The sequence below is a fragment of the Cervus elaphus genome, chromosome 24, assembly GCF_910594005.1.
Source record: "Cervus elaphus chromosome 24, mCerEla1.1, whole genome shotgun sequence".
In the NCBI taxonomy this organism is placed as follows: Eukaryota; Metazoa; Chordata; class Mammalia; order Artiodactyla; family Cervidae; genus Cervus; species Cervus elaphus.
Window position 1 is genome coordinate 63526328 of NC_057838.1, and position 25695 is coordinate 63552022.

The 25695-nt window shown below is 55.9% G+C and overlaps 1 protein-coding gene across 1 annotated transcript in view; it reads left to right on the forward strand.

Annotated features, from left to right (window-relative positions):
- CCDC12 (coiled-coil domain containing 12) overlaps window positions 1–23607 on the forward strand; it is a 38403-nt gene extending 14796 nt beyond the window's left edge. The window contains exons 2-7 of the mRNA XM_043886064.1: window positions 13543–13610; window positions 19318–19397; window positions 20231–20292; window positions 20518–20552; window positions 21563–21639; window positions 21736–23607. Of these exons, the coding sequence (XP_043741999.1) occupies window positions 13543–13610; window positions 19318–19397; window positions 20231–20292; window positions 20518–20552; window positions 21563–21639; window positions 21736–21824 (411 nt within the window). The 3' untranslated portion in view covers window positions 21825–23607. The remainder of the gene's footprint in view (window positions 1–13542; window positions 13611–19317; window positions 19398–20230; window positions 20293–20517; window positions 20553–21562; window positions 21640–21735) is intronic.
- Window positions 23608–25695: the final 2088 nt, after the last annotated feature.

A 25695-nucleotide genomic window follows, 5' to 3' on the forward strand; every position in this document is an offset into this window, starting at 1 on the left:
TCGGGATGAAGGGAGGGGAGGGGAGGGGAGAGGCGTGCGTGTGGGGTCAGTCGTGCCCCTTTTCAGCGATGGGGTGAGGGGAGCAGGCCTCAGTTGGGTGATGGAATTTTGGGGGCCTCGTGATCAGGGTGCAGGTGAGGGCATCCGGCCCTGCTGTCATCATCGTCGTGGTCGGCGCCTACTGTTCATGGTGCGGCCACAGCAGAGAGCTCCACACGTCACAGATGCTCCCTCATTTAACACCCCTCTGCACTTTTGGAAAGTGCCGCTCAGAGAAGCCCACGAACTCGGAGGAGTCCCACAGCTCTGCTTCAATGTGCGGCTCAGCTTCTCAACCTTTCAGCCCAGCACATGGTTAAAAGAAAAACTGCTTTGCTTCCAGAGGAAATATGTGTAGGTGAAAACCGAAAGACCTTGTTCAAGCAATTTTTTCCACCACAAATAAATGTGCCACTTCTGGCTTGTAGTTTAAATTTGGTTTTAATGAGGACTTTATCACTTGGAGATCACACCAGAGAGGAGACAGCTGTCTTCCCGGTACTTCTCAGACTGTGACACTCTGAGAAGCAGCTGATCAGAGGTTAAAATAGCTTCTAGTTTCCTAGGAGCTTCAGCGCACTGTGTTGCTCTGTAAACCGCTGACTTGCCTGGGAGTTGACTTGTCAAGAATTTGCTGTTTGAACTGGGGTGCCAGCGTGGGGGCCCTGCACATTTCAGGCTCAACTCCAGGTTGGGATGGAGGGATAGTGAGAGGAACCCAGGTGAGCCCCTTGGCTTGCCTGCATCCGCCATCGGCCTTTGTGGTGGACCTGGAGGGATTCTGGAAACACATCCACAGAACACTTTACATCCCGAGCCCAGCTGCTTCATTCGCAAACTGGGCCTCAGGACCTTTGCCTGGCTTGCATCCAGGCCTCCCTGTGGATCAGATGAGTCAGGGTATTTAAGAAACTTGGAATGCTTAAAGTGATGCTCATGATGTGTTGTTGGGCTATTCTTATATGTGGTCACATGAAGCCAGGGTACTTAGTTGCAAGCAACAGAAATCTGTTCTGGCTGGTTAGTTTGTTTGTTCATTAAAAAAAAAAGAGTGTACCTTGGTGGTAGGCAGTCAGAAAGAAGCCCAGCATTTCACAAGAAAAGGGCTTGCCCTCAGATCCTGGACACTGCACCTTGTTCTGCTGCTAGCACTTCCAGAGAGGTCTGTTTGCTGCCTCCTCTCCCCGCTGGGACAGCAAGTAGTGGGCACTTTCAGCTTCTAGAGCATGAAGCTGGCTCTTCCTCTCCCAGGACTCCACATGGAGCCTTCCCGAGTAAGGGAAGGGTGTGGGTGGGCACTGGGCAGCCCATAGAATGACCTGGGAACTCAAGTTCCAGTCACCTTCTTGCATGGCTCAGGCAACGTGATAAAACAGACAACGTACCTGTCCAGTTGAAATCAAGAGACCCCAGGTCTAGACCAGCCCTAGGTCTTGCCCTTGTGCTGCGCGCTGCCTGGGTCGCTTGTGGCCCTCGGGGTGTTTATGTTGTATGAGAGATTTCTCTGTTTCTTCTCATCCTGTCTACTCTGATGCAGAGCCCACCCCGGTGACCACAGTAAGCCCTCAGGGAGCTTGGGGTGGCCTCATACAGGTCACTTCCTCCCCTGGGTCAGCCTCTTTGAGAGGAGGGATGTGGTCTGACTCAGAGGCTCCTCAGCTGGGGCCATGCGGTAGCATCGTGACCTAGGAGTGGGCCAGCTCTTGAAACATGCAGATTCCTGGGTCTTACCCTGCAAGATTCTGATTGAACACGTGCCCTGGGCCTCTGGATGTAGTTCTTGTTGGGCCGGGTGCTCTCTGAGGTCTTTGCAGCCCTAGCAGTTGGTGGCTTTGTTGCTCTTCTCACTCGGTAACGGACATGGTCACCCTTCGGTGGCTCCTGTGCAGAAAGCACTCCCAAGCCTTGAGGCTGTTTATTTGAAAGAGTTTTGGGGGTGTGCTGCAATCAGAAACCTCTGTTTAAACGCTGACCTGTCTTATATTAGCTGTGAACTGTTGAGTAAGCTCCTTAGTTGTTCTGAACCTCGTTGTCGTCTGGATGTGATGATAATGCCTGACCCCAGGGCGGTTGTGGGGGGCCAGAGGCCCCATGTGCACGGGTGAAGCGTGGGCAGCTGCGTGAGCGCAGCCTGGCACCATACGGCTGGCAGGGGCTGTCCCTCCAGACACACCCAAGGGCAGCCGCCATCTGCCAGCCTCGGGGTGAGGACATGGCCTTTTTGACCCTTCCCTGGCTCGTTTTTCCCGTGGCCTCAACCAGTGGCCGCTGCCCTTTCCTTTCTGGCCCTTCCCGAATGTTCTTTGTGAACAACACCCCCATCACATTGTTGCCACCTGCTCGCCCTCGACTGTTCACTAGTCTCGCACTGCTTCTGGATGAAGTCTGTAGCCCCCGGGGCAGGCCTTCCCCTGCTGGTTCCTCCTGCAAGGGCACCGTGGGGGCCTCTGCCCACCCCACGGACGCAGGGCCCAGCCTCATACACCCACTATTTCCAGTAACTCCGGCACTCCCCGCACTGCCCTGCCTGCTCTGCACTGACTGACTGTCCCTCCGGGTGAGCTGTTAGTCACCCCGCATTCCCACACTCTGCGGGAACTCTCCATTCACCCGCCTGCTTCCTCATTCACCTGCCCCTCAGCTCCCCGAGGGCAGCAGTCATGTCTTAGTCACCTTGGTGTCCGCCGGGTTACAGGACTCGGGGCACTCCATAAACGTCAGAACGCCCAACTGAAGCAATTCGACGGGCACGTGGATCTGGGAGTTGGCTGGGCTGAGATTTTCCTGGAAGAAAAGCAGGAGTTTGGGAGGAGTTCAGGGGCTTATTTAAAATTCTGCGGGCGGCAGCCATGCCAGCAAGATCAACCTCACAGTGTGTGAAGTCTAGTAAATCTGTCGTTCAGGAGTGGACTGGGCTTGCTTTGACAGCTGTGCGCATGGACAAGAGCTGCTCCTTTTAGGGGGTCACAGGCTTGTAAAAAGCCAGCCACGTGACACTGGTAACAAGGAGCCTGATGCTGTCCCGTTGGTGGCCGTTGGGAGAAGCGTTTGGGGGCACCCGCCGTTGGTGTGAACGGGCATGTGTGCTTAGGTGTCTGGGGGAGGTGGGAGGGCGTCATTTCAGGGGCCACTCCCTGGGGTTTTCAGGCCCTCGCCCTCGGCTTCCTTGGAATCCAGGATGGGGAACACACAGGAGATAAGCACCCTGGGACCTCCCTCCGGGACTCCGCTTCAGAGCCCCGCCCACCAGCCAGAGCTCAAGTGCAAAGGCTGTTTGTTCTCCAGCCTGGCGGACCTGGAGAGGGTCAGACACCGTGGGGTTCCGGGGGGCTGTTCCATTCCCCACAGCTGATCGGCTGGGGCTGGTGACTCTGACTGTCCCCTGTGGCCAGTCCCCCAGAGCCGCATGTGGCTGTCCCATCCCCGGGCAGGGGGCCTTCGGGGACTTTACCATTTGCCATTGGGATTCGCTTGCTCTGGCTTTAGCTGTGAGCCTCACATGGTGAGAAAGTCCCGGGGGCTGTGAGTTCTGCTTTGTGGCAGGGGAGGCGTTTTCCCCCTCCCTCCAAAAAAGGGAAATGGTGGGGCCAGGGAGGAGAGGGGGGTGACCTCATCGATCACCATCCGTTAACTTCGTAACTGAAATCTTCAGGCTGATTATTCACAGGGAGATGTTTGGCCTGATTGGAGGTGCTCGGCCTGCAGCGTGGCTGCTGGTTGGACCGCCGCGCCCTGTCCCTGGGCACTTAGGGCCGCTCGCGTGTGCAGGCCTCCGTCTGCCCTCCTCTTTCCCCAGCAGTGCTGGGGCTTTTGTTTTTGTTTTCAGCTTGAGAAAGGCCATTAAACCCTGACTGGGCTGGGTCGGGCCTGAGGGCTACCTATGGTTTCCTGCTTTCCAGCTGGGGCAGGTGAAGGTCAGGAGAGTCTGCTCAGGGCGAGAGTACAGCCTAGACAGGGAGCTGCAGGCAGCTGGGCTCCTCCGGTCACTTAACGTTTTTAAGTCATTTCGTTTGTAAGTTATTTGACAACAGAAGAAAAGGACACGGAGGAAGCGCTGCCCACAGCCTTGTTGTGGACCTCCTGCATCAGGTGTCGCCAGGGCTTCGCTCACGCTCATGTGCGTGGCTCCACGCCCCCCGCGTCCCGTCCTGTCTCACGGTGCTGCCCGTCAGGTCGCTACTTTGGTGACCGCTCTGGCGGGGGGCGCGAGCCGCTGGCCTGCCTCCCTGCGCCCAGCAGGTCACAGCCTCCCCCGGGCCCCCCTGCTCCGTATCACGGGGGACACAGCGGGGAGCACCCCTGTGTCCGTCGCCCTTCTGTCTCCTGTGGTGCTTTCCTGGGACTGGAGTTCCTGGCCTAGAAACGGCCATACCTGGGGCTCCTCGAGGTTTGGTTGCATTCCCCATAGGTGACACCAGGAAGGGATGTCCGCGCTGTCATGTGAGGCGGAGTGACGTTAGACGCCAGGGAGACCCCCTGTGTGTTTGAGGTGGGCGGGAGGAGGGTCAGAGCCGAGGTTCTGTGGAGGCCCACTGCAGGCTGGAGGCCCACCTACCCTTGGGGCGCCAGCAAGCCGGAGCAGCAGGACTCTGGGTGAGTTACTTCACATTAACATCACCGGCCTCCGACTTTCTTAGCTGTGAGACGAGAAAGCAGTGTTGACCTCACTGTGTTTTTATGCTGATGAATTAAATAATGTTATTTCCATTCATTGAATAGTCAGTTGCCTGGCATCCCGTTACGACTGTTAGGAGATACAGTACAACAGGGGTGAGGAACAGCTGGGTCCCGCCCTCCGCGGAGCTCACCTGCTATTGGGAAGTCTTCTAATGTTATGTGGAACCTCGTTATTTTTGAACCTTCCTACTCTCTTAGGAAGTGGGCAAGGTTGGGATTTTTTGCCCTCATCCTCCAGGAAAGAAGAGGTGCAGATAATTGGCAGAAGGGAAGGTAGGACAGACGGCTAAGGGGTGAACAAGCAGATGTGTTGGTGGAAGGAACTGTGTACACAGCCCCTGGGAACCGGCTTCCAGTTATCTGTCTGTCTGTCTCAAACTGACGGAAAGACCTTGGGGTCCGACACGCACAGCGACCTGTGTTAGGTGTCACCAAGCCTCAGACCCTGCATCCGTGGAGGCAAGGATAGTGATGCCTGGTGCGTGAGCGCGGTTTGGCGGCCCAGACCACGTGGGGAGGAGAGTCTTGTCTGTCAGGGGGTGAATTAACTTGTGCCTCCTGCCTCTCCCTGCCCCCCACCCCGGGTTGCCCATTCATTCATTCTGCACTGTCACCTGCTGCCATGTGTCAGGTGCTGGGAAACAGTGATGGGCAAGCCTCTCGAAGCTTAATCTAGGAAGACAGATGACAGGCAAAATCTCGAATAAGCAAATCAAGGTAAAATCAAATGTCTGGGACAGTTATCACTAGATGGCCTGCCTGGGAAGAACGCCCTACTGCTAAAAAGGGGTGTAACCTTCAGCCTGCACACAGCCGGGGGGGAAAGTGCCGCAACCCACCAACTGTCTTCCAGCTGCCATGGAGCTCTGTGGTGGATGCAGAAAGAGGTTTCTGTGGGGAAGCCTCACAGATGTGGTGTCTGCTCTCCCAGCCTGGGGCCCCTGAGGGAATCAGACAGGTCATTCTTCATTCGAGTCTCAATTTTCAAAACGAACAGTTGGTCACTTACGGAAACTTGGCAGAAAATAAAGAAGCACCATCAGAAAAGGATACCGAGGGCTCAGGGAAGCGGATGGTGGCGGGGAAAGGAGAGGGTCCGCCTGGTTCTCCAGGCCCCACCGCTGATGGAGGGCAGGGCTCAGGACAGCACAGGATGTCAGCGGTTCTCTCCCACACCGGGTGTCGTGTAGGGTCATGCGCCAGATGGCGGACCCCAAGTTAGTGCCTTTAATCCTCAAACACCCTGGGACAGAACACCAGCCCCACTTTAACAGGGCAGGGAGCCGAGGCTCGGAGCGGTCCTGCAGGTGCCCACGGTCTCACCACCAGTAAGCGGTGGAGAGTGATTTTCCGGCCGCTGGTCTGCCAGTCCTGCCGCCCGGCTTCCTGCAGACCACAGTGTGTCCGTGCTCCAGGGGCCCGGGCAGGACTTGGGAGCCTTGCGTCACTGCGCAGGGGAGCTGTCCAGGCTGGCCTGTGTGAAGGAGAGGGGACTGGTCTTTGCTCTGCCCTCAGGGTCACCTCCCGACGGCTTTCCTGCAGGGGACGTGGGGGCGGGGGGAGAGTGCTTGTTAACCCTCTGCACACTCAGGGTGCTCGTTGTCCCCTCTGCTGCCCTCCTCCCGACCCCGATCCCACTCAGCCTTTAAAGTGCAAGAAAAGGGGGGGACTTCCCTGTGGTCCAGTGGTTGAGATTCCACACTTACACTGCAGGGGACACAGGTTCGATCCCTGGTTCAGGAACTAAGATCCCAAATGCCACAGGGCCAAAAAAAAACAAAACAAGAGAGAAAGAAAGGTGGTACTTCCTTTGGCAAGCCTCCTCAGTCACCTCAGATGCCACCCAAGGAAGCCCCCGTGACCTTTCCTTTCCTCCTCTGGGTCACCACTCCCGCTGAGAATCTGAAGAGCTGTGGATTCTTCCTCTGGAAAAATGAACCTTTGCACATCTGGCCTGCATGTGTGTCTGATCATGGAATCCTGTCCATGGACCCAGGCTGAGTGTCCACACTGTTCTGTGAACAGTAGGTACCTACCGGTTCTTTTTTTTTCTTCTTGGCACTCAGTGTGGAGTGCCTAGCAGAAGGCTCCAGTCAGTATTTCTTGACTAGTAGGCTGCTGGACAAAGGTCTGTATAGTCAAGGCTATGGTCTTCCCAGTTGTCACGTATGGTTGTGAGAGGTGGACCGTAAAGAAGGCAGAACACCAAAGAATTGATGCCTTTGAACTATGGGGCTGGAAAAGACTCCTAAAAGTCTCTTGGACAGCAAGGAGATCAAAACAGTCCATCCTAAAGGAAATCAGTCCTGAATATTCACTGGGAGGACTGATGCTGAAGCTGAAGCTCCAGTATTTTGGTCATCTGATGCGAACAGATGCCTCATTAGAAAAGTCCCTGATGCTGGGAAAGATTGAGGGCAGAAGAGGGTGTCAGAGGGTGAGATGGCTGGACGGCATCCCCGATGCAATGAACATGAACTTGGGCAAACTCCGGGAGATGGTGATGGACAGGGAGGCCTGGCGTGCTGCAGCCCACGGGGTCACAAAGAGTTGGACATGGCTGGGTGACTAAACAACAAGAGACTGCTGGAGGACATGCCGCCTCCTTTGAGCATGACTAGTTCCCCGTTTGCACTTGTGACCCGAATAGGACCAATTGGCTTGGGGCCACCTCCCCACGCTTCTCTGCCACATGCAGGATGTCAGCAGTTGTCCAGGGCGAGGCCGTATGCTGGAACCTCAGCCTGTGTCGGCGCCGGCCATCGTCAGAGTCCAGGCATCGGGCCTCAACCCTAGACATCCTGAAAGCCACCGCACCCTTTCTGTTTGTCCCCTCAGCCCTGGCGCCGTTTTTGTCTCAGGCGCCTTCATTCTCCCGGTGAGTCCCGGTCAGGATCTCAGTCGTCTCTGAGTCCTCCGGCTTCAGGCACCCCCTTGTTCTGTTCCCCCCGGCCCTGACCTAGTTCCGGGCTCTTATCTGCAGCCTTATCTCCCGCTCCCTTTCTGTCCTCCCAGCCCTCCGCTCCCTGCAGCTTTGTTCTCTCCGATCACAAGCCTTTGGGGAATGTCCGCACCCTTGAGAGCCTGGGCGGCTCTGGGGCCGTTAGTCCCCACCCTCCCCTGCTGACCTCTGATTCCTGGTGGAGCTCTGAGCCCAGGGGAACGGGAGGCCGGCCCCCCCCTTGCAGGTTGTCTGACCCGCCTTCTGACGTGTTTGTGAAGCAGACATTTTAATGCTCTCGGGACTGCAGAGAAGGCCTGGTGGAGACAGTGAAAGTGAACACTCCTCATGACATCCGCAGGTGCCAGCAGTCTGGGCCTGTGGCCTCGTGGCTTCTCCGCAGCCCTTCCCTTCCTGCCCTTGGGGTCTGCCCGTCTTATCACCCAAGCTGCAGGCCTTCCTCTTTCTTCCCTGATCATTTCTTTCTTATAACAGAGCCATGATGTTGGTGTGATCGTCATACTTTTCATAGATGAGGAAGTCCAGACCAGAGAGATTGAATGACTTGCCCAAGGTCACCCAGCAAGGTGTCAGCCCATGAGCTGTGCCTTCTGTAGGCAGTGTCAGGCCCAAGGGTACAGGTGGGTAAGACAAGCATCTGCCTTCAGGGATCTCCCCGTCTCCTGGGCAGACAGTGGGCACACCGGCCAGGTGGTCCTAGCAGCAGACTGAGTGCCAGGGCCCAGAGTCAGGGCCCCTGCAGCCCACGAGGATCACTGCCCACAAGGCTCAGACCCTCCCCTGCCCACCCATTCCCCCATCTCTGGGCAGTAGAGGGCCGTGCAGCGTCTGTATCCAGGCATGGTGGCTCTTATCATGGCCTCCTCGGGATGAGTCAGGCTCTGGGTGACTGCCCTACCCCCAAGTGCCCTTGGCACACCGCTCCTGCTGCAGCTGCCCCTGACAGGAAGTCCCTGCCCCCCCACCCCCCCCGACCAGGGTGCCCTGGCTCTGAAGATGTGTGGCAGGGTGGTGCTGTGGAACATGCCGCATTCACCCTCCACATTGTCAGTCCCCTCCTGCTCCCCGCTCCTGGCATCTGGGCCCGTCTCTCTGTGACTTTTCCCTACCCTGGGCCAAGCTGGGGCTGGAACCGCTCAAACCTGAGCCACTTTCCCCTCTTCTTAGGGGACTAAGGTTTGCAGCCTGTTTTCTTTCTCCCTTTCAAATTTATCTGCACCACATGCCATGTAGGATCTTAGTCCCTCAATCAGCGATGTCCCCCAAATTAAAAACAGTCACCCTCACAAAGCACCAAGTCTGAACATAGCCCCGAATTGATAAATCTCCAGCTTGTCTAATAAGGAAAGAGAAAAAACACAAATTATCAGTATCAGTGGATATCACCACAGATCCTGCAGACATTTAAAGGATAATAAGAGGATATTATAAGTGACTTTGGCCAGTAATTTCAGCATGAATGGAAATTTCCTTGATAGACACTATATAAGATTGACTCAAGAAGAAAGAGGAAATGTAATGAGCCTCTTACCTAAAACCTCACAAAGGAAAGCTTCAGGCCAAGATGAATTCTTATCATATGTTTAAAGTAGAAATAACACCAATCTTGCACAACACTAATTTTATTTGTAAAAGTGTTATTCCTGGTGAAAGGATTTCAAGCATTATGAAACAGGTTAGTCAGGCTCTGTCTGGGGCAGGGCTGTTTTTGAGAACCCCTGAAGTCCTGCCTCCATGGCGCCTTCCTCCTGTGGGCTCTGAGGAGGGTGAGAGCGGGGATGGGGCTTCCGTGTGGAAACCTGGGCTGGGGTCAGAAATGTGGGGCACCTCCAGGAGCGGACGGGTGGACTGTGGGGAGGACCCCAGTCCAGGCCAGTCCCTGCCCTGCAGCCGCCCGTGTTATAAGAATTTGGCTCTTCTGGAGTTGGTGAGGAGAGTAAGTTGGCAAAGAGTTCATGAAGGTGATCTAGTCTCAGTTCGAGGCTATGCCTGGAGGGGGTCCGGGAGACAGCCCCTCACCAAGAGGGGCTTGAGGAAGGGGGCCGATGATGAGTAGGAATGACCACAGCCCTGTGTCCCGGGCCCAGAGGAGTGGCAGAGCCCGGTCACCTCAGAAGGCGGCCTTGAGGAGGTGGCCTTTGAGCTGGCATCTAGACTGGCCAGAGGGTGGGCCTTCTTTGCGGTTATCAGAATGGACAGGACTTGAGACGAAGGGTCCAGGGTGTGGACAAGGCCAGTGTGGACGGGCTACAGGGAGTGGGCTGGGCCTGGGGAGGCTGCGAGGGGAATGCTGTTGTCCGGAGCTTGTCTGGAGGGTGCGGGGACCAGTGACAGCTTTGAGAAGAGCACAGGCTCCATCCATGTGGATGGACAAGGTGCAGAGGGAGGCGGGGGAGGGGGATCAGGAAGGCGAGCAGAGAACACAGCAGGCCGCCGTGTTCTCCAGAGCGGAGCGGGGTCGCTGTGGGCTTGGCTGCGGTGGGGACCGTGGGTGCGGGGTAGGACATGGGGTTGGATGGAGGGGGAAGGGTGGGAATTTGGGGAAGGTGTGTGTCGGAGAGGCTAGGCAGTGAGTTGGATTTAAGGGTCTGGGGGCTGGTGAGGAGTCTCTAGATCCCCTGGGATGCCCCGGGCCGTCTGCCTGCACACCCTCGGGTGTCCTCCAGGGCGTGGACATAGGCCCAGGCTGGCTGTGACTGGTCTAATCGCGCATGGCCAGATCTGATCCGCCGGGGGGAGCGTGGCAGAAGTGACTGAGGCCAGAGCTGTTTTTAGAAACTAAGTGCCTCTCCCATCTCCTTGGCAGGAATGCAGGGCTGGGTTCAGGAAGACCTCGATCCAGACCCACAGCCAGTGCTGACACGTTCTGTGACCCTGCGCCAATCTTTCCTTTCCCTAATGGCCATTTGTCAGCTTCCCCCGTGGGTTGAATTGAGGACTTAAAAGGCGGCGGCCCTATGAGTGCTTCAGTTCTGAGGGTCTTCGAGAGTCTCCCAGGCTGAGTGGACCATGAGGCTGGTCGGTGCCTCCTATCACCTTGCCAAGTGCTGCCTTGTGAGCCAGGCCAGGGTCTCCCCGAAGCCATTCCCTTGTCATAGACGCTCACTGTGCTACCCGAGTTGCCTTTGAGTGGGCGACTGCACCACACCTTTGTGTGGCCTGTTCACTTGTTCACCCGCTTCCACCACCGCCCCCTAACACACGTGGGTACCATTCCTGAGTCCCTGCCCTCACACAGCATCCCTGACTAGAGGAGGCTTCCTTGACCTCCGTAGCCTGCACCACTGCCGCAGCCGCCCACCAGACTGCAGGGCATTTTCTGTAAATGTCATTTAGATCGTTGGGTGTTCTCTCACTTATTAATGAGTAACTTGGCCTTTGCCGAGACACTCGAGCGTCTCTGGGACCCCAGGAGGGTGGTGACAGACATGCTGCTGAGTTTATTCTTGCTCGGGGGCTGGGAAGCGGGCATGGGGTTTGCAAAGGACTGGCTCCCAAAGGCTGTTCCCACAGCGCCCCAACCTCTGCCCCCAGCTGGCCCAGGTTAACAGAGCCCGCGGGGAAAGAAGCCTTGCTAGGGGCTTGGGGAAAGCTGAGCCTTTGCTGTTCTCTCACCTCTGTCCTTGCTGTCCGGGGGTATGTGTGTCCCCATCACCTCCTTCCCTGAGGCAGGACCTCCGGCCATCTGGGAGTCCATTGGCTGGCAACTAGGAAGGAGTTTGAGTGTCCTGGCTTCCGGCTTGTGTGCGTGTGTTCTAAGTCTCTTTCAATCGTGTCCGACTCTTTGCAGCCCTTTGGACTGTAGGCTGCCAGCCTCCGCTGGCTTGTGTAATCACTAGCATTTGTCAGGGAGGGGTGTCCGCAGGCGGGAAGCCACATGGGGAGCCCTGTCTTCTGTCTTAGTTGGGAGATCTGCTCTCCCATCTCTTCGGCCATCACCAAACCTGCTTCTGCCTCGTCAGCAGGCTCCTGGGAGAGGCTTCTGGTCCTTCCACCTGTAGTTCCTTCCCCCCCAAGTCTCCTCTGGCTCCCGTTGCCTAAGAACACTGGCCAGAGCCCTGTGTGACCGCCCCCACCTGCCTTGACAACCTTACCTTCATGTATCTGCTCCAATCACCTGTGTGTTCTTCAGAACACACCCACTCAAGCTCAAGCTCAAGCTAGGTCCCCTGTGGGAATGCCCTTCCTGCTCCTATCTCCCCATCGTATGACACCTGCATTCTGCCCACCCCTCGGTAGGAAGGTAGGAAGCCCCCCGCCCCCCAACCCCACAGACCCATGTTGACCTCACTCATGTAGCTGCTGCCATTCATTCCTGCCGCCTCCTCCCCAGGAGATTGAGCCACCTGGGTTGAGAGCCAGGTGTTCACGTTGCAGAAACCTTTCTCCGGTCCAGACCTCCCAGCCGGGGTTGGTGGCGCAGGCTGGTGGCTCCCAGGGTCTCCACGACAAACACTGGCAGGAAGTGACTCATAATGCAAGTGCCACCCTCAGGGAGGCCGTTGTCAGTAGCATAAACAAACTTCTAGGAGAGGTGACCCAAGCAGCTATTTTACTTAGACTTTATATGTTCTTCCCTCCCTGGCAGCAGGTTCCCCGTCGCAGGGGCTTCCAGTTGTCTCCTTGGAACATGCTCCAGCGAGTCAAAGGCAGATCACGGCTAGTAATCAAGGGCACAAGGACTCCCTCTGGAGGGCCAGCCCTGGCGAGCAGGGACACCCCACTCAGGGCTGTGTCCCAGGGCCTCTCAGGACAGGCACTCGGGGCGGGGGCCCGCGTATGCGAGAGCATGCTCTGTGTTCACTTGTCTGCGGGCAGGTCTGATCCAGCTGCCATGGTCATGTGGTAAGGAAGGAAGCCCAGGAAGATATTTCCTGCTGCAGGTAGAAACAGCATGGGGGTGACTTTCTGCCGTGGCCCTCGGTGTACCTGGAGAACAAGCGTATTCCATCACGGTTGAGATGAACATGGCTTCTCTAGACCTGCAGAGAGGTCGGGGAGGATGGTGGTGTGGGGGAAGGCAGTCCAGGCATGCCAAGGAAGATAAAAGAACCAGATTTAGGAATTTCCCAGGTGGGCCCGTGGCTGAGACTCCACGCTCCCAAGGCAGGGGTCCAGGTTCAACCCCTGGTCAGAGAACTAGATCCCACATGCTGCAACCAAGAGTTCACATGCATGCCATAGCAAAGATGGAAGATCCCGTGTGCTGCAACTAAGACTTGTCACAGCCAAATAAGTACTTTTTTTTTAAAAGAACCAGATTTGGAAGAAATTGTTCCCATGGAAAGTTCAAATCAGTTCCCCTCCTCTCTGCCCCCCTTAATACATTGCAAGAATGAACTTGTACAAACCTGGTCCTAACTTGAGTGATGCTTCTCCTGCAGGGAGCCAGATCGGTATCTCTGGAGAAGCCTCTGGCCTGGAGGGGTTTCAGGAGGCCTGAGCTTTTGTCCTGCCCTGGCTCCCGGTGACTCATCTTTGCTCTGTCCCTCCTGACTCCTGAGGGTGGCTCTATCCAGACCCGTGAGGGTGGCTGGTGGCCTGCCAGCGTGGGCACTCCTCGACCCTGACCAGCATCATCTTTCAGCACCCACGACCTTCCAGCTCTTCCTGCACATGCACGCTGAGGGCTACCCTGGGTCTGGGCCTGGGCTGGGGTCAGGGGCTTTAAATTCTCCTGGGGGAGCTGAGTGGTGGAAGGGCGGCTCCAGCATGGTGCCTGTCAGCTACAGCAGGCGTGGGCTTGGCTGGAACCACAGGCTGGTCCTCTCCAGGCCGTCCTGTTCTCCGTTAGCTGCCTGGGCAGTGTGGACTGGAAGGAGGGGTGTTCATCTGAGCAGCGGTTTCTCTCTCTTGCTTTGCAGGACAAGGAAGATGGGGAGCCAAGCACCAAGCAGCTCAGAGAAGGGGAGGAGGAAGGCGAGAAGCACAGGTAAGGCCTGCACTCAGCTCTCCTCCCGGACCTGTCGGCTTCCACATCGTCCTGGCAGCGTTCGGTCTCTGTCCTGTTGCTGCCTCTCCACCCCGTGGCCCCCTTGTTCAGCCAGGACGGTCTTACTGTCGGAACCTTTTCTGCACCCTTGCCCTCATTGGCTATCTGACTTTCAGCCACCGGCTGTTTTTTTAGCCACCAGATCCCTCACGTTATGTCTCCTCACTTCTAAAATACTTGGGGTGACATGGTTCTACAGCAACCCCAGAATCAGGTCCAGACTCTCCTTGGGGTGTCAAGCTCTGCTTCAGCCATCAGCCTGGGTTCCTGCTCACTGTGAGGACTGGATCTTCTTTTTTTCCCCTTAATATTGGTTTATTGGGCTGCACTGGGTCCTAGTTGCGGTATATGGGATCTAGAGCCCCATGACCAGGGATTGAACCCTGGGCCCTGTGCATTGGGAGTGCGGAGTCTCAACCGCTGGACCACCAGGGAAGTCCCCGCGACTGAGGCCCTGAGAAAGCTTATCCCGGTGAGCTGTGCTTTGAGGGGGTGCAGCAGGAGGGGAGGGGTGCCCCCCAGAGAAAGCTGGGCCGGTGACTTCCTGACGCCGCAGCCTGCCCCGGCCTCCTCCGCCGGGGTGAGTGGAACCCTCCCCGGGGAGCGGCGCCTCCTCTGCGCCTTTGCGTTCAGGCGCCGATCTCAGACGAGATGGGGCCTTTTCAAGCCCACAGGGGCGCATGTGTGTCTGCACGTGTGTGACTTCACACTTTGCAAAGTGTGTTCACACCGTCCTCACGGAAGCCCTGTGGGGTTCTCGCCACCTCCCTTGTTTTCAGAGGTGGCGACGGCCCCGCGCTGAGGAGGCTGGTGACTCTCCGTGCTGGTGCAGGGACCCTGGTCACCCCAGCTCTGGGCTCCGTGGTTTCTCGTTGGGCCTCAGCCCCCCAGCACGTTGTGCACCCCTCGCTGGTGACAGAGACGAAGGCCAGGTCGTTGCTTTTTTTTTTTGCCAAGTGACCACAGGCTCGGGGGCTTGGCAGTGGGTGCCCGCGCAGTTTCCCCGTTTCTGTGGTAACTGCTGAGAGACCCTTTGGTTTCCTTCTGGTTTGTCCTCAGGGTTTTGATTGCTGGCTGGAGCCTGAGTCATTTCTCAGATTCGGTCGTCTACCCAGACACAGTGCAGGGTCAGGGGTGGCGGCTGAGGAAATGGGAAAGTCCAGTAGGACTAGAGGCAGGCACCCCAGTGCCTCACCCCTCACCGGCCTTGCTGGGAAATCACCCACCTTCCTCTCTGCCCGTGCTCCGGCCCATCTGTCCACGGAGACCTTTTTGAAATCGTGGCTGTTTTAGTTCCTTTGGCTTTCCTTATAAATTTGAGAGTCAGCTTGTTAACATCTACTTGAAAAGCTTGCTGAAGGTGGCAGAGTAAATCGTGACCGAGGGGGACAGTGACACATTGTGGAAACTGGGAGGGGAAGGGGGTGCTTTTTGGATGAGGTGCCCTGCCCCCCGTTGTCTTAACCCAGTCCTGAGTGGCCCTGTCTGTGGGTATTTCAGAGAGGGTGGGAGGGACACACTGTCTCATGTCAGTTCCTCTTAAAATTTCAGACTGTCGTCATCATCTAAGCATATGTGTCTATTATTGCCTACTTATTAAGAATAATGATAAGCTAATATAAATAAATAAAAAGTTTGCTAGAGTTTCAGTTTGTATTACATGGAATCTATAGCTCAGAATATCTTGAAAACATTTTTTTTTCTTACTCTCTTCAGGCATTCCCCTACAACCAAATCCCCATTTAGTGAGAGTCTGTTCCCCAAAGGCCAACAAGGTGCTATATGAAGGAAAGACATGTTCCCACCCCCAGGAGGACCCCCGCTTCTCCTCTGGGCTGGGTCTTGCCTCTCCCAGCCCTCCTTCCCCTGTGCTTACCGCCTAGAGAAGAGGTGATCTGGCAGCCCTGGAAACCTGGCCACAGAAAGGGACACTCATGTCAGTTGCTTGTGTTTTTTGTAAGCCCTCAGTCACTTCCTCCTGATGGCAAGTCGGCTGGTGTGTGCCGTGGAGGTATGTCGAGGGTAGGGCTTATGGCCGACAGGCATGGCCACCCAGGCAGGTGGGGGGAAACGGGTGGCGTTGCACACTCCGTTGGGCACAGGGCAGGGGAGCGTGTCCTGTTGAGTGTCTGAACAAGCCAGCCCTAAACCCTCAGCCCCCACAGCCCTGGCTTAAGATCGTGGTCAGCACCCAGCCAGAGTAGTCACCGCTCAGGGATGGCGGTTCACCCTGGGTGAGCATCATGTACCACAGAAGGAACTAGGCCACTCACCTTCCCTCTTGGGGATGGAAAACCGGTTCTCCAACTCCCGTGTGGAGAAAGGTCCCAGCCCAGCTGAGGCCCGGCCCAGCTCTGGCCCAGTGCCCGAGCCCTTTAGGCTGGTCAGTGCCAGGCCTTCTCCCATCCGCCAGTTGGGTCCCCAGGGTGGTGGCTCTGCACCAGGGCATCTCACAGACCAGTGACGTGAGCTTGATTCGGCAGACATTGCTCCGCTGAGTAGTGTGGCAACGGGGCAGTGAGGACCAGAGCGGCCCCCTCCCACAGCCCCCGAGTGACGTCGTCCCGCCCCAGGACTCGCTGGGAGGCACATAGGAGGCTGTTCTCTGGCTGGCCCCCCACTGGCCCGCCCTGCCCCTTGGTGTGTGACGGGCACACCCCTGCCACGCTGTGGGCCGCTTGCCACCTACGTGGGCAGTACTTCGAGAAGCCTCTGTAGGCCGTGCATGTGTCCGCAGGGATGTTCGTTCCCATCTGCCTTCGGGACAGTCTGCCTTTGTCCCATCCTGGCAGGCAGAGAGCACTCAGGATTTGGGAGGGGGCTTCCAGGGCAGCAGGGGAGCTCCTGGGAGGGCTGACCCCTGCTCTGCAGGGCACCGCTCTGTCCAGTGTTGATGTCCACAGTCCGTGTCATCTACAACCTCAAGAGAAACGATATCCTTGATTTTCCTATGGAGCCCAGTGAAAGCATGAGCCTTCCCATCCTGTCTCAGAAGCATCAGAGCTGGGACTTGGGCCCAGGCTGGTGGCTCAGATGGTAAAGAATTTGCTTACAATGAGGGAGACTCGGGTTCGATCTGTGGGTCAGGAAGATCCCCTGAAGAAGGGAGCAGCTACCCTCAGCATTCTTGTCTGGAAAATCCCATGGACAGAGGAGCCTGGCGGGCTACAGTCCATGGCATCGCAAAGAGTTGGACACGACTAAGTGACTTTCACTCTTTCACTTCCACAGTGTTCGTAGAATAGGGCTCTTTTCACCCCCTTCCCTGAGCAGCTACTTCATTCTAAAATGGGGGTTACAAAAAATTTCTAAAACCGTGAAATTGGAGTAGCAGAACCAACGTGTGGCTCTAGTGGCCTCCAGAAGAGTGAATTTCCCACCCCCACTTTTTTTTTTTTTTAATTTAAGTTGCAGAAGGCGGGAATTCAACCTTGGTCCTTTGTTAGAAAGGCTAGACCCTAGAGCAGCACCAAGTGCCCTGTGAACTCTGTCCAGAGACTTTCGCCATTTGGCAGTAATCGGGGTGGGGCGGGAGGAGCAGTTAATTGGACATCAGTGTGGGTCAGTCTCCTCATTAGCGCTCAGCTGAGTGAATCAGGGCTTGAACCGTGCTCCACCCAGCAGGCCTCCTTGTTTACAAGTGTGGAAATCGGAGCTCAGGATGGGGTAGTCCCACAGAGACTGGGCCCCAGGTGTTCTTGACTGCGTGACCAGTGCTCAGCTCTAGGGGAGGACAGGGAACAGTGGGTGGCTCGGCTGCTGGGCGGGTGGTCACGGAGCGGCCAGCCCACCGGCTGATGCTGCTCTTGCCTGTTGCCACTGGCCCCTCCCTGTCCCCCGCTGTGTCCCAATCATACCAGCCGGTCTTCTGAAGCCTGGGCACCAGGGGGTGCTGGGGGTGTGGGTGCTGTGAGCTTGGGGTTCAGCTCCCACCAGACTCTCCTCTCTCCTCATCTCAGGACCCTGGACCGTGGAGCCAGTTTCTGAGAGCGGCAGGGGTTTTTTTATTCTCACTAATCCCTGCAGTTTTCTTCCCACACCCAGTTTCTCTTCTGCTTTTCTCCCCACCCTGTTATAAATGAAAGCCAGCGTTACCGATCCTGCCCCACTTTCTCCCCCAGTGTTTCAGTGACCTGGCATTTACCTCCCGGCCTGAGGCAGGCATCAGGGGATGGGGTTCAGGGCGGTGTCCCTGCTCCATAGAGAAGGCAGACCTTGGGGGTAGGCAGCAGGCTTCTTCCACACCAGCCTGACTGGTACGGCCCCAGGACATGGGGGTTTAGCCAAGTCCCGGGACTGCAGGCCGTGGGGGCTCTGGCAGAGGGCAAATGAGGCTGGTGAACAGGGGACTGATTTGGCGTCACAAAAGCCCCGAGTTGAGACCATGCCCCTTGCTGATTTGTGTAGCCACACACACCTTCTGGACTCCTTCACTTGAGCTTGCCTGTGCCGCAGCTGGAGAAACCAACCACATTTCCCTGGCACGGACACAGGGTCCCCAGATGAGAGACTGCAGGAGGCCTCCTGTTGGGGAAATGTTCCCGGACTTCCAAGGGGCCAGCAGAGCAGGGAGGGCTCAGAAGAGCTCGTGGGGAAGAAGGACCCACATCTAGTCCCATCTGGCTGACAGGTTGCGGGGGGCACTTCTGCCTCCCCCAGGGCGTGGCGGGTCTGGCCCAGTGTCTCTGTCGTGCTTTTATTAAACAGCAGCTCCCAGGACCTCTCTCTCTCTCTGCTGCCCTGTGGAGTTAGCCGAGGGCCCGGCCCATGTGCGGGCTGCTGTGTGTGGAGGTTGGCATCGGATGAGCTGCTGGGCCAGGGAGGCCTCCGGGGAGCATTTGGTACAGCCCGCCCTGCCCGAGGAGATGCGAGGAAAACAACTCCGCGGGCGGTGGCCAATCCCAGTGTGCGATTCTGGCTCCTCGTGGCCGCTCCCTCTTCATAGAGGTCACGGGGTCGGCCCTGCTAGATTTGCAAGCCCGCGTGCAGGAGCGAGGTGTGTGAACTTCTCATGGCCGTCCAGGCGGATCGTGGCTTTCCCGGCCTTGCACACTGCCGTGCCTGTTCCCTCAGCCCTGGCTGGCCACTCCCGGCACACCAGACCCTTGCCACATGCGTCTGAGGCTCCGGGGCATGAAGACTGTGAGTAGGAAGCGGGCTTGGGGAACCAGTGGGTGACCACTGGTTTCCCTTTTAGGAGTACCTCAGCCCAAGAGCTCTGGTCAGTCCTTGGAGTCGTAGCTTCCCTGTCTCATGCTGCAACCACTGCTGTGTGACCCTCTAAAACTGGTGCAAACTCTCTGACCCTCAGTTCCCACAGCTGTCCAGTGGAGACAGTGCTGGAGAGACAGAGTGAATGCTCTCCAGGTACCCCTGGCCCCAGCTCTGTTCGAGTACCTACATTGCACGGTGGGCTTTGGGAGAGCATGCAGCCCGGCTGCTAACGGGAAGATGAGAGGCTGAGGCTCAGAGATGCTTCTATCTCCATGCTGTCCGCCTGTCCCAGGTCATCTGCAGAGAGAGCAAAGTAGGGAAGTAACCAGCTCCTGTGTCTTCATCTCATGCCAGCCTGCAAGTGTAAGAGATGAACGAGACTGTGTCCCGCACGCACTTTACTTCCTCTCTGCTTGTTCTCGCTGCCCTTTAGGGAACTCAGGCTGCGGAACTATGTCCCAGAGGATGAGGACCTGAAGAAGAGGAGGGTGCCCCAGGCCAAGCCAGTTGCGGGTAGGTGGGCTCTATGGCCCTGTCAGCTGCCTCCTCCTTGGCAGGCGTCACTCTCTCCTGGAGAATAACTGGCAGTGCCTGGGCTGGATGCTGGGCCTCCGGGACCCTCCATCACCGTCTCACAGCGGATGGACAAGTAGCAGCAGTCAGGGCACTGAAGCGGCCTGTCACGCCTGCTTCGCCCTGCTCACACCCTGCCTTGCAGGCGGACATGGCCCTGGGCCCTTGGACAGCAGGAACAGGAGGATGGGTCCTCTGGGCCCTTGGAGGGTCAGAGAGACCCTGAAGAGGGGCTGACCGTCCAGGTTCCTGGAGAGCAGTGGGCAGGCAGACACCCGCCCAGCTCTGGGGGTGGCAGCGCTGGGGCACAGACGATGGGGAGAGGTGTCCTTGCTGATGGGCTGAGGGGCCTGGCCCAGTCACCCCTGGATGGGGTGCGTCTGGCCAGCTGCGGCCTGTCCACAGCCATCCACGCGGGGGATGCTGGGTGCTTCTTATGATGCAGATCCATGACTCTGGCTCAGTTTTTATTCTTTGATTTTTAATTTTAATAATTAATAAGTACACTTATCCTATAAAAGAATAAAGTGTTAGCTACTCAGCCACACACACACCCCCAGCCTGCTTCCCCATCTCCTTGGGCCCTGAGAGCACAAATCTAATCCTCCAGAGCTGCCTTGGCAAGGTCTTTGCCTCTAGGGAGTTAGGGGCTGAGGGGAGAGGCAGGGGCAAGAAAGCTCAGGCCCCCCCGGGGACCTGCGGCTGCAGTTGGCCACATCAGGGAGTGGTGGCTGGTTTCCGACCGGCATCCGTTGGTGTCTTGCGCCCTCTAGTGGAAGAGAAGGTGAAGGAGCAGCTGGAGGCCGCCAAGCCAGAGCCGGTCATCGAGGAGGTGGTGAGTGCCTGGCGGTGGCCCTGTCCTCCTCTGCTGCTTCCGCGGGTCCTTTTCTCCTTCCCACCTGCTCTCCTCACTCATCCTTCCTTCTCCTCACTTCTTCCTTCCCTTTCTACCTCCCTGCTTCCCTTCAGCCCTCTCCTCCCCTTCCTCCCCTCTTCCTACCTCTGTCCCCCGTCTTCTCCTGAGCCCCTCCGGCGCTGACACGTGTCTGCTCCCTCCCAGGACCTGGCCAACCTCGCACCCCGGAAGCCGGATTGGTGAGTGTTGCCCGTGTGGGACCAGTGTAGACTGACTGGGATGTTCTTGGTGTCCGGCATGGGCTTGCAGCTGGAGGCAGGCAGTGGAGACAGACAGCCGTGGGGTATAATTACGGTCTGACGTTTGTGCTGAGAAGGATGTAAGTGGAGAATGAGGGGCGTGGCGGGGCATGGACCCCTGACGGTGGGGCGGGGCTCTGGCAGAGGGGCTTCAGCAGTCCCCTCCAAAAAGTCCCTTCCGAAAGAATGAGGGCCCTCCGCGCCTCAGAGAGCTCCACCTGAACAAGGCTGACCTTTGTCCTCAGGGAGCTACAAGGTGGAGGCAAGATGGCGGGGAGGGCAGGTGTAGGCTTTGCCCCACTTCTGCCACCAGCTAGCCTGTCCCCCTTCGATCCCGGTTCCCTCTTCTGTGAAATGGGAATCTTCACTGTCCTGGCGGCCCTGTGACTAGGCTGAGAAGGAGGTCTCACGAGGGCTGGGTGTTCACCTTGGGCCAGAGGTACCGGCCCCCCCTCGTCTGGCTTGCAGTTCTGTCTACTGCAGCACCAGCTGAAGGTGTTCTAATTTGATGAGACAAAGGATGGGGCGCGTGTGCTCGGAAACCCCAAACCAGGGGGAAGAGGCTGTGTGTGCATGTGTGGAAGTTCCTGGGGGTGAGGGGAACTGGGGCCAGGGGCGGAGCAGGACCCCCAGCAGGCCAGGGCACGTCACTCCCTGACAGAGACCAAGGGGAACAGACCGAGGGGGGCCCTGGGAACCATCTGGCCTGCACGCCTTGGCTCAGCCCCCTGGATTGGGCGCGTCGTGGTGCTAGCCCCTGCCTCCCTGGGGCTGCGACGGGTGGCTGCTGCTGGGGTTTGGAGGATACAGAAAGGGAGACAGAGGGGCACCCTGACCTCGGGCACACTACTGTGGTTCCTAATGCCAGAGGGGCTGTCGGAGGTGAGGGAGCCCCAGGGCCACACCGGGCCAGCCTTCAGCCTCCGCCTCTTCCCGCCTCCCTGCTCCAGGGACCTCAAGAGAGATGTGGCCAAGAAACTGGAGAAGCTGGAGAAACGGACCCAGAGGGCCATCGCTGAGCTGATCCGTAAGTGCGGGGCCCGGCACGGCGGGGTTCCCTGCCCTCTGGGTGGCGGCGCTGGCACGTGCCCCTCTCCTCGCCTCCTGTCTGCCCCCCATCCAGGTGAGAGGCTGAAGGGCCAGGAGGAGAACCTGGCCTCTGCAGTGGCCACCACCGCCGCCTCCGAGCAAGAGGCCTGTGACTCCGACTGAGCCGTGCCCTGGCCCCTCACCCGCTACCAGGCCTGTCTTACAGGAGGATGGTCTTGGGCTGGACTTGCCATCACCTCCAGTTTGCCTTCAGAACTGACTCCCTGCCTCACAGTCTGAGCCCCACCCATCCCACTGGGGGGTGAGGTCAGCTCCTTGTCTCCTGAAGGGCCCCCTGCTGAGTGGGGGCAGAGGCTACAACAGCCCTGTGGGCACGCTGTATCTGTGCTTGTTCTATGTATTTTGAGCTTCTTTTTCTATCTGGAAATAGAAACACTCTGACCCCTGTGTGTGGCAGAAGACCGTCTGAATACTGGGGATGTTTTGAGTTTGGGCCCCAAGGCAGGGCAGCTGCAGAGGTGATGCTTACTGTGAGGAGGCCCTGTATTGGGCCGAGTGTGTTGAGGTTGGAGGGGTGGGGAAGGCCTAGGCCTGACCTTCCGACATCTAGGTCCTGGCCCAGTCCTTGGTTAGCGGCCATCATCTCAAAGCCCTCGGGTGACAGCTATAGACCTCACGGTAATCTGTGGGACACCTTGGAGAGGTTCTCGCTGTGGTCCTCTGTAGACCCCCTGACAGTGAGAGAGAGAGCGAGGAGACTGGGCCCCTGACAGGGGTGCGCTGCATCCAGGCAAGCCTCAACTCCGGGCTGCCACAGATTCGAGTCCGCGGCACCGTTCATTCACATCCACTTAGCCCCAGAAAGCTCTCTTCCCCTTTCACCCGTCAGAGCTGGACTCTGGCTTCCCCGGAACACGGCCCCTTCATGGGGAAGGGTGGCCCATTCTGCTCACCTCCAGGATATTGTAGCCTGGATGTCAAAGTGGCCTTGGATCCTGGGCCCCCGGCTTTAGAACCATGAGCCTCCCATATGGAGCTTACTGTCCAGAATGACCGGCTGACCACAAGGCTGACTCCAGGTACCTATGACCATTTAATTTACTTCATCTCCTCCAGGATGGTAACACTCTTGAGTTTCCTTCTGGATTTCACCTTGAACCTCCTGCCCCAGTCATGGGTCACATCCCAGTGTCCGCCCTCTAGTTTCCAGAAACACAGTGGCCTGGCTCTGGTGGACGGTGCTGAGGAGTCGGGTGATGGAGGGCAATGAACGTGTGCCCACAGACCGCCACACTCATACAATAAAGCAGACGCTTGAACGTACAATGACACAACTCTTCTAAGAAGGTAATTCTTAGGAAAGGAGCAGAAAGTCGCAGCTGTAAGTAAGGGCCGAAGTGGTAGGTGGCTGACAAGGCCAGGACTGATTCCCCCCACAAGGGACAGGGATCAGACATGCCCCCCAGGTGTCAGGGCTGGAGACAGGCTCCCTCTGCATAGTCAGGAGTCTTGAGCTGTTTCCCTTCCTAGGCATAAAGGATGAAAAGATGCTCACACCTCCTGGGATTGCAGTTGGAAGCAGGATGTTTGTCTGTGGCAATGTAGGATTCAGACACCTCAAGTAGACCCCCGCTTGGCAACCTGTAGGTAGGGAGAAGGAAAAGCAGAAACTGTACTCATGAGGGGTCCTCAGAAATGACAAAATGCTTGAGAAAATCCAATCAATGCCATAAAGAATGACTAACAACCCAAGGAGTGGGAGAATTTCTGCTGGAAGAAAGTAAAGCAGTCACATCCTGACAGGCTTTGAAATGAGCATTTGTTTCATCACCAGAGAGATCAAAGAGGGGCTGACCCCCCTCACAACTCAAGCACAGGGATTTGTTATAAAAAAAACAACTGATGAGAAATCTTGAAAATAAAGAATGTTTATTAAAATAGGAAACTCACTGAATGAGTTGAATGATAATTTATAGTCGAAGAAGGGATTAATAAATCAGAATTAAAGCTGAAGATCCAAAAGGTGGCAAAGAGAGAAATAAGGAATGCTTAGAGAAGCATCACACACGCAGAATGAGTGATCCAAAAGTGAAAGCAGGGGAAATTGTGACCAAGCCTTGGAAGTGATATTCCTCCACAGTCTGTTTGTTAGAAACAAGTCACTCCATCCAGCCCACTCAGAGGGAGAAGATTTAGATTACACCTCGAGGTGGAATCTTTAAGAATTTGAGGGTGTATTTTAAAACCAGCACATACCTGGACACAGTGTAATAAATTGTCAGAACGAAAAGACCAAGAAACAATCTTGAAATTAGAGATTATATCATCTTGCAAAGAGCAAGCCCACAGCAGATGTCTCAACCACAGCCAGTGTTAATGGAATGGTACCTTCTAATGTCAGTGTTAACAGACAAAGATAATTGTTGAAAATTCTGTACCTGACAAGAACATACCTGACAAGTACAGAATATTTTTAGACAAAACCAGAGATTTTTGACACCAGCAGACTAAAAATCTATTTTGAGGTAATGAAAATACTCTGAAATGGACTGTGGTGGTAGTTGTACGAATCTGTGAATATGCTACAAGCCTTTGTATTGTACCTTTAAATGGGTGAATTGTATGAGGTATGTATTATATCTCAATAAAGCTGTTTGTTTTTTTTAATGAATGTCTTCAGACTGTAAAGCTGAAGATCCCTTTTTTTAAAATGCATGTCTTCAGACTGAAGGGCCACAATTCCAAGGTGGAAAATCTGAGATATAAGGAGAAACTAAGAGAAAGAAAATATACATTTAAGTAGGCACTGACCTTATAAAACAAATAGGTGTTGTGAAGTAAAAAAAGACCTACTTAGCATACATAACAACTATGGTGTGTATGTCCCAAAGTGAGAGGTGACTGGAATTCTAGCCATCAACTAAACTCAGTCAGGAAGAGAGAAAAGACTCTGGTATACGGGCAGGCTGACATTTCTAGAATAACCCTAAAAATAAACATAGAGTGTGCTTCCTTCCAAAGAAATTGAGAAAAAAATAGAATGAGAAAAATTATCCAAAAGAAGGCAAAGAGGAAAAAAAAGAGGCAAATAAATCCAAATATGTCATATATTACTATTAATGTACCTTACTGCTTAAAAAAAGAAAACACCTCGGTCTGATGCTGTTTAAAGAGAAACCTAAACCCAGTTTTTCAAGGAGAAAGACTGACCGTGAAGGGACTCTCGGGTAGCTGAAGTGATGCCGCACCTGCATTTTCACTACAATGGTCAAGATGGGTAAAGAGGAAAATCCTACAAGCTACAGGAGGAAAACAGAACACAGACATTTTGCCTACTGATGACTGAGTTCCACTTTTCATCAGTAGTAGAAACGGAAAGAAAAATTTTTCCTAAGTGCCGAGGAAACATAAATGTCAATTATGTCATAATGCTCCATTATAAACAATAAGGGCAAGATAGACGTTTTCAGGCTGATGACACTGTTTACCATGTACTGAAGTTTGCTGAAAGGATACTCCATAGCAGGAGGAGCGGGGTGGGGGCAGGGAGAGACATGGGAATCAGGATGGCATTTGATAGGTGCACCTACAGATCTTAAGGAGAGGTTTGTTGTTCTTGTGTTACATCTAGTGACTTCTTGAGACCACCAAGGACATGAGTCCCTCCTGGGTCCCCAGCTGCCATCCTTAGCTCCCCTAGGAGCCTCCCCCACCTCCCTCCAGGTTGGAGCTCCAGGCGAGGGGAGGGGAATGGTGGGGGGAGAGAGGGTAAAGGGCAAACCAGCTGAAGAAACATGGCTTCAAGCCCAGTCCCCGATGCTTGCCTTCACGTCTGATCAGCCATCACTGTGTCAAATTCAGTCCTAACTGCAGACATGTGGGAGGAAGGGTATTTTAAGCTAGGCGCATTGCCACCATGATTGATGGTGAGGTTCCATGGGAAGGAAGAAGGGCAGAAAGAGTGCTGGAAAGGCAGCCAGCAGTGCCTGCCACAAGATGCGGGGAGAAGTGGTGAGCAAAGAAACTGGTAAAC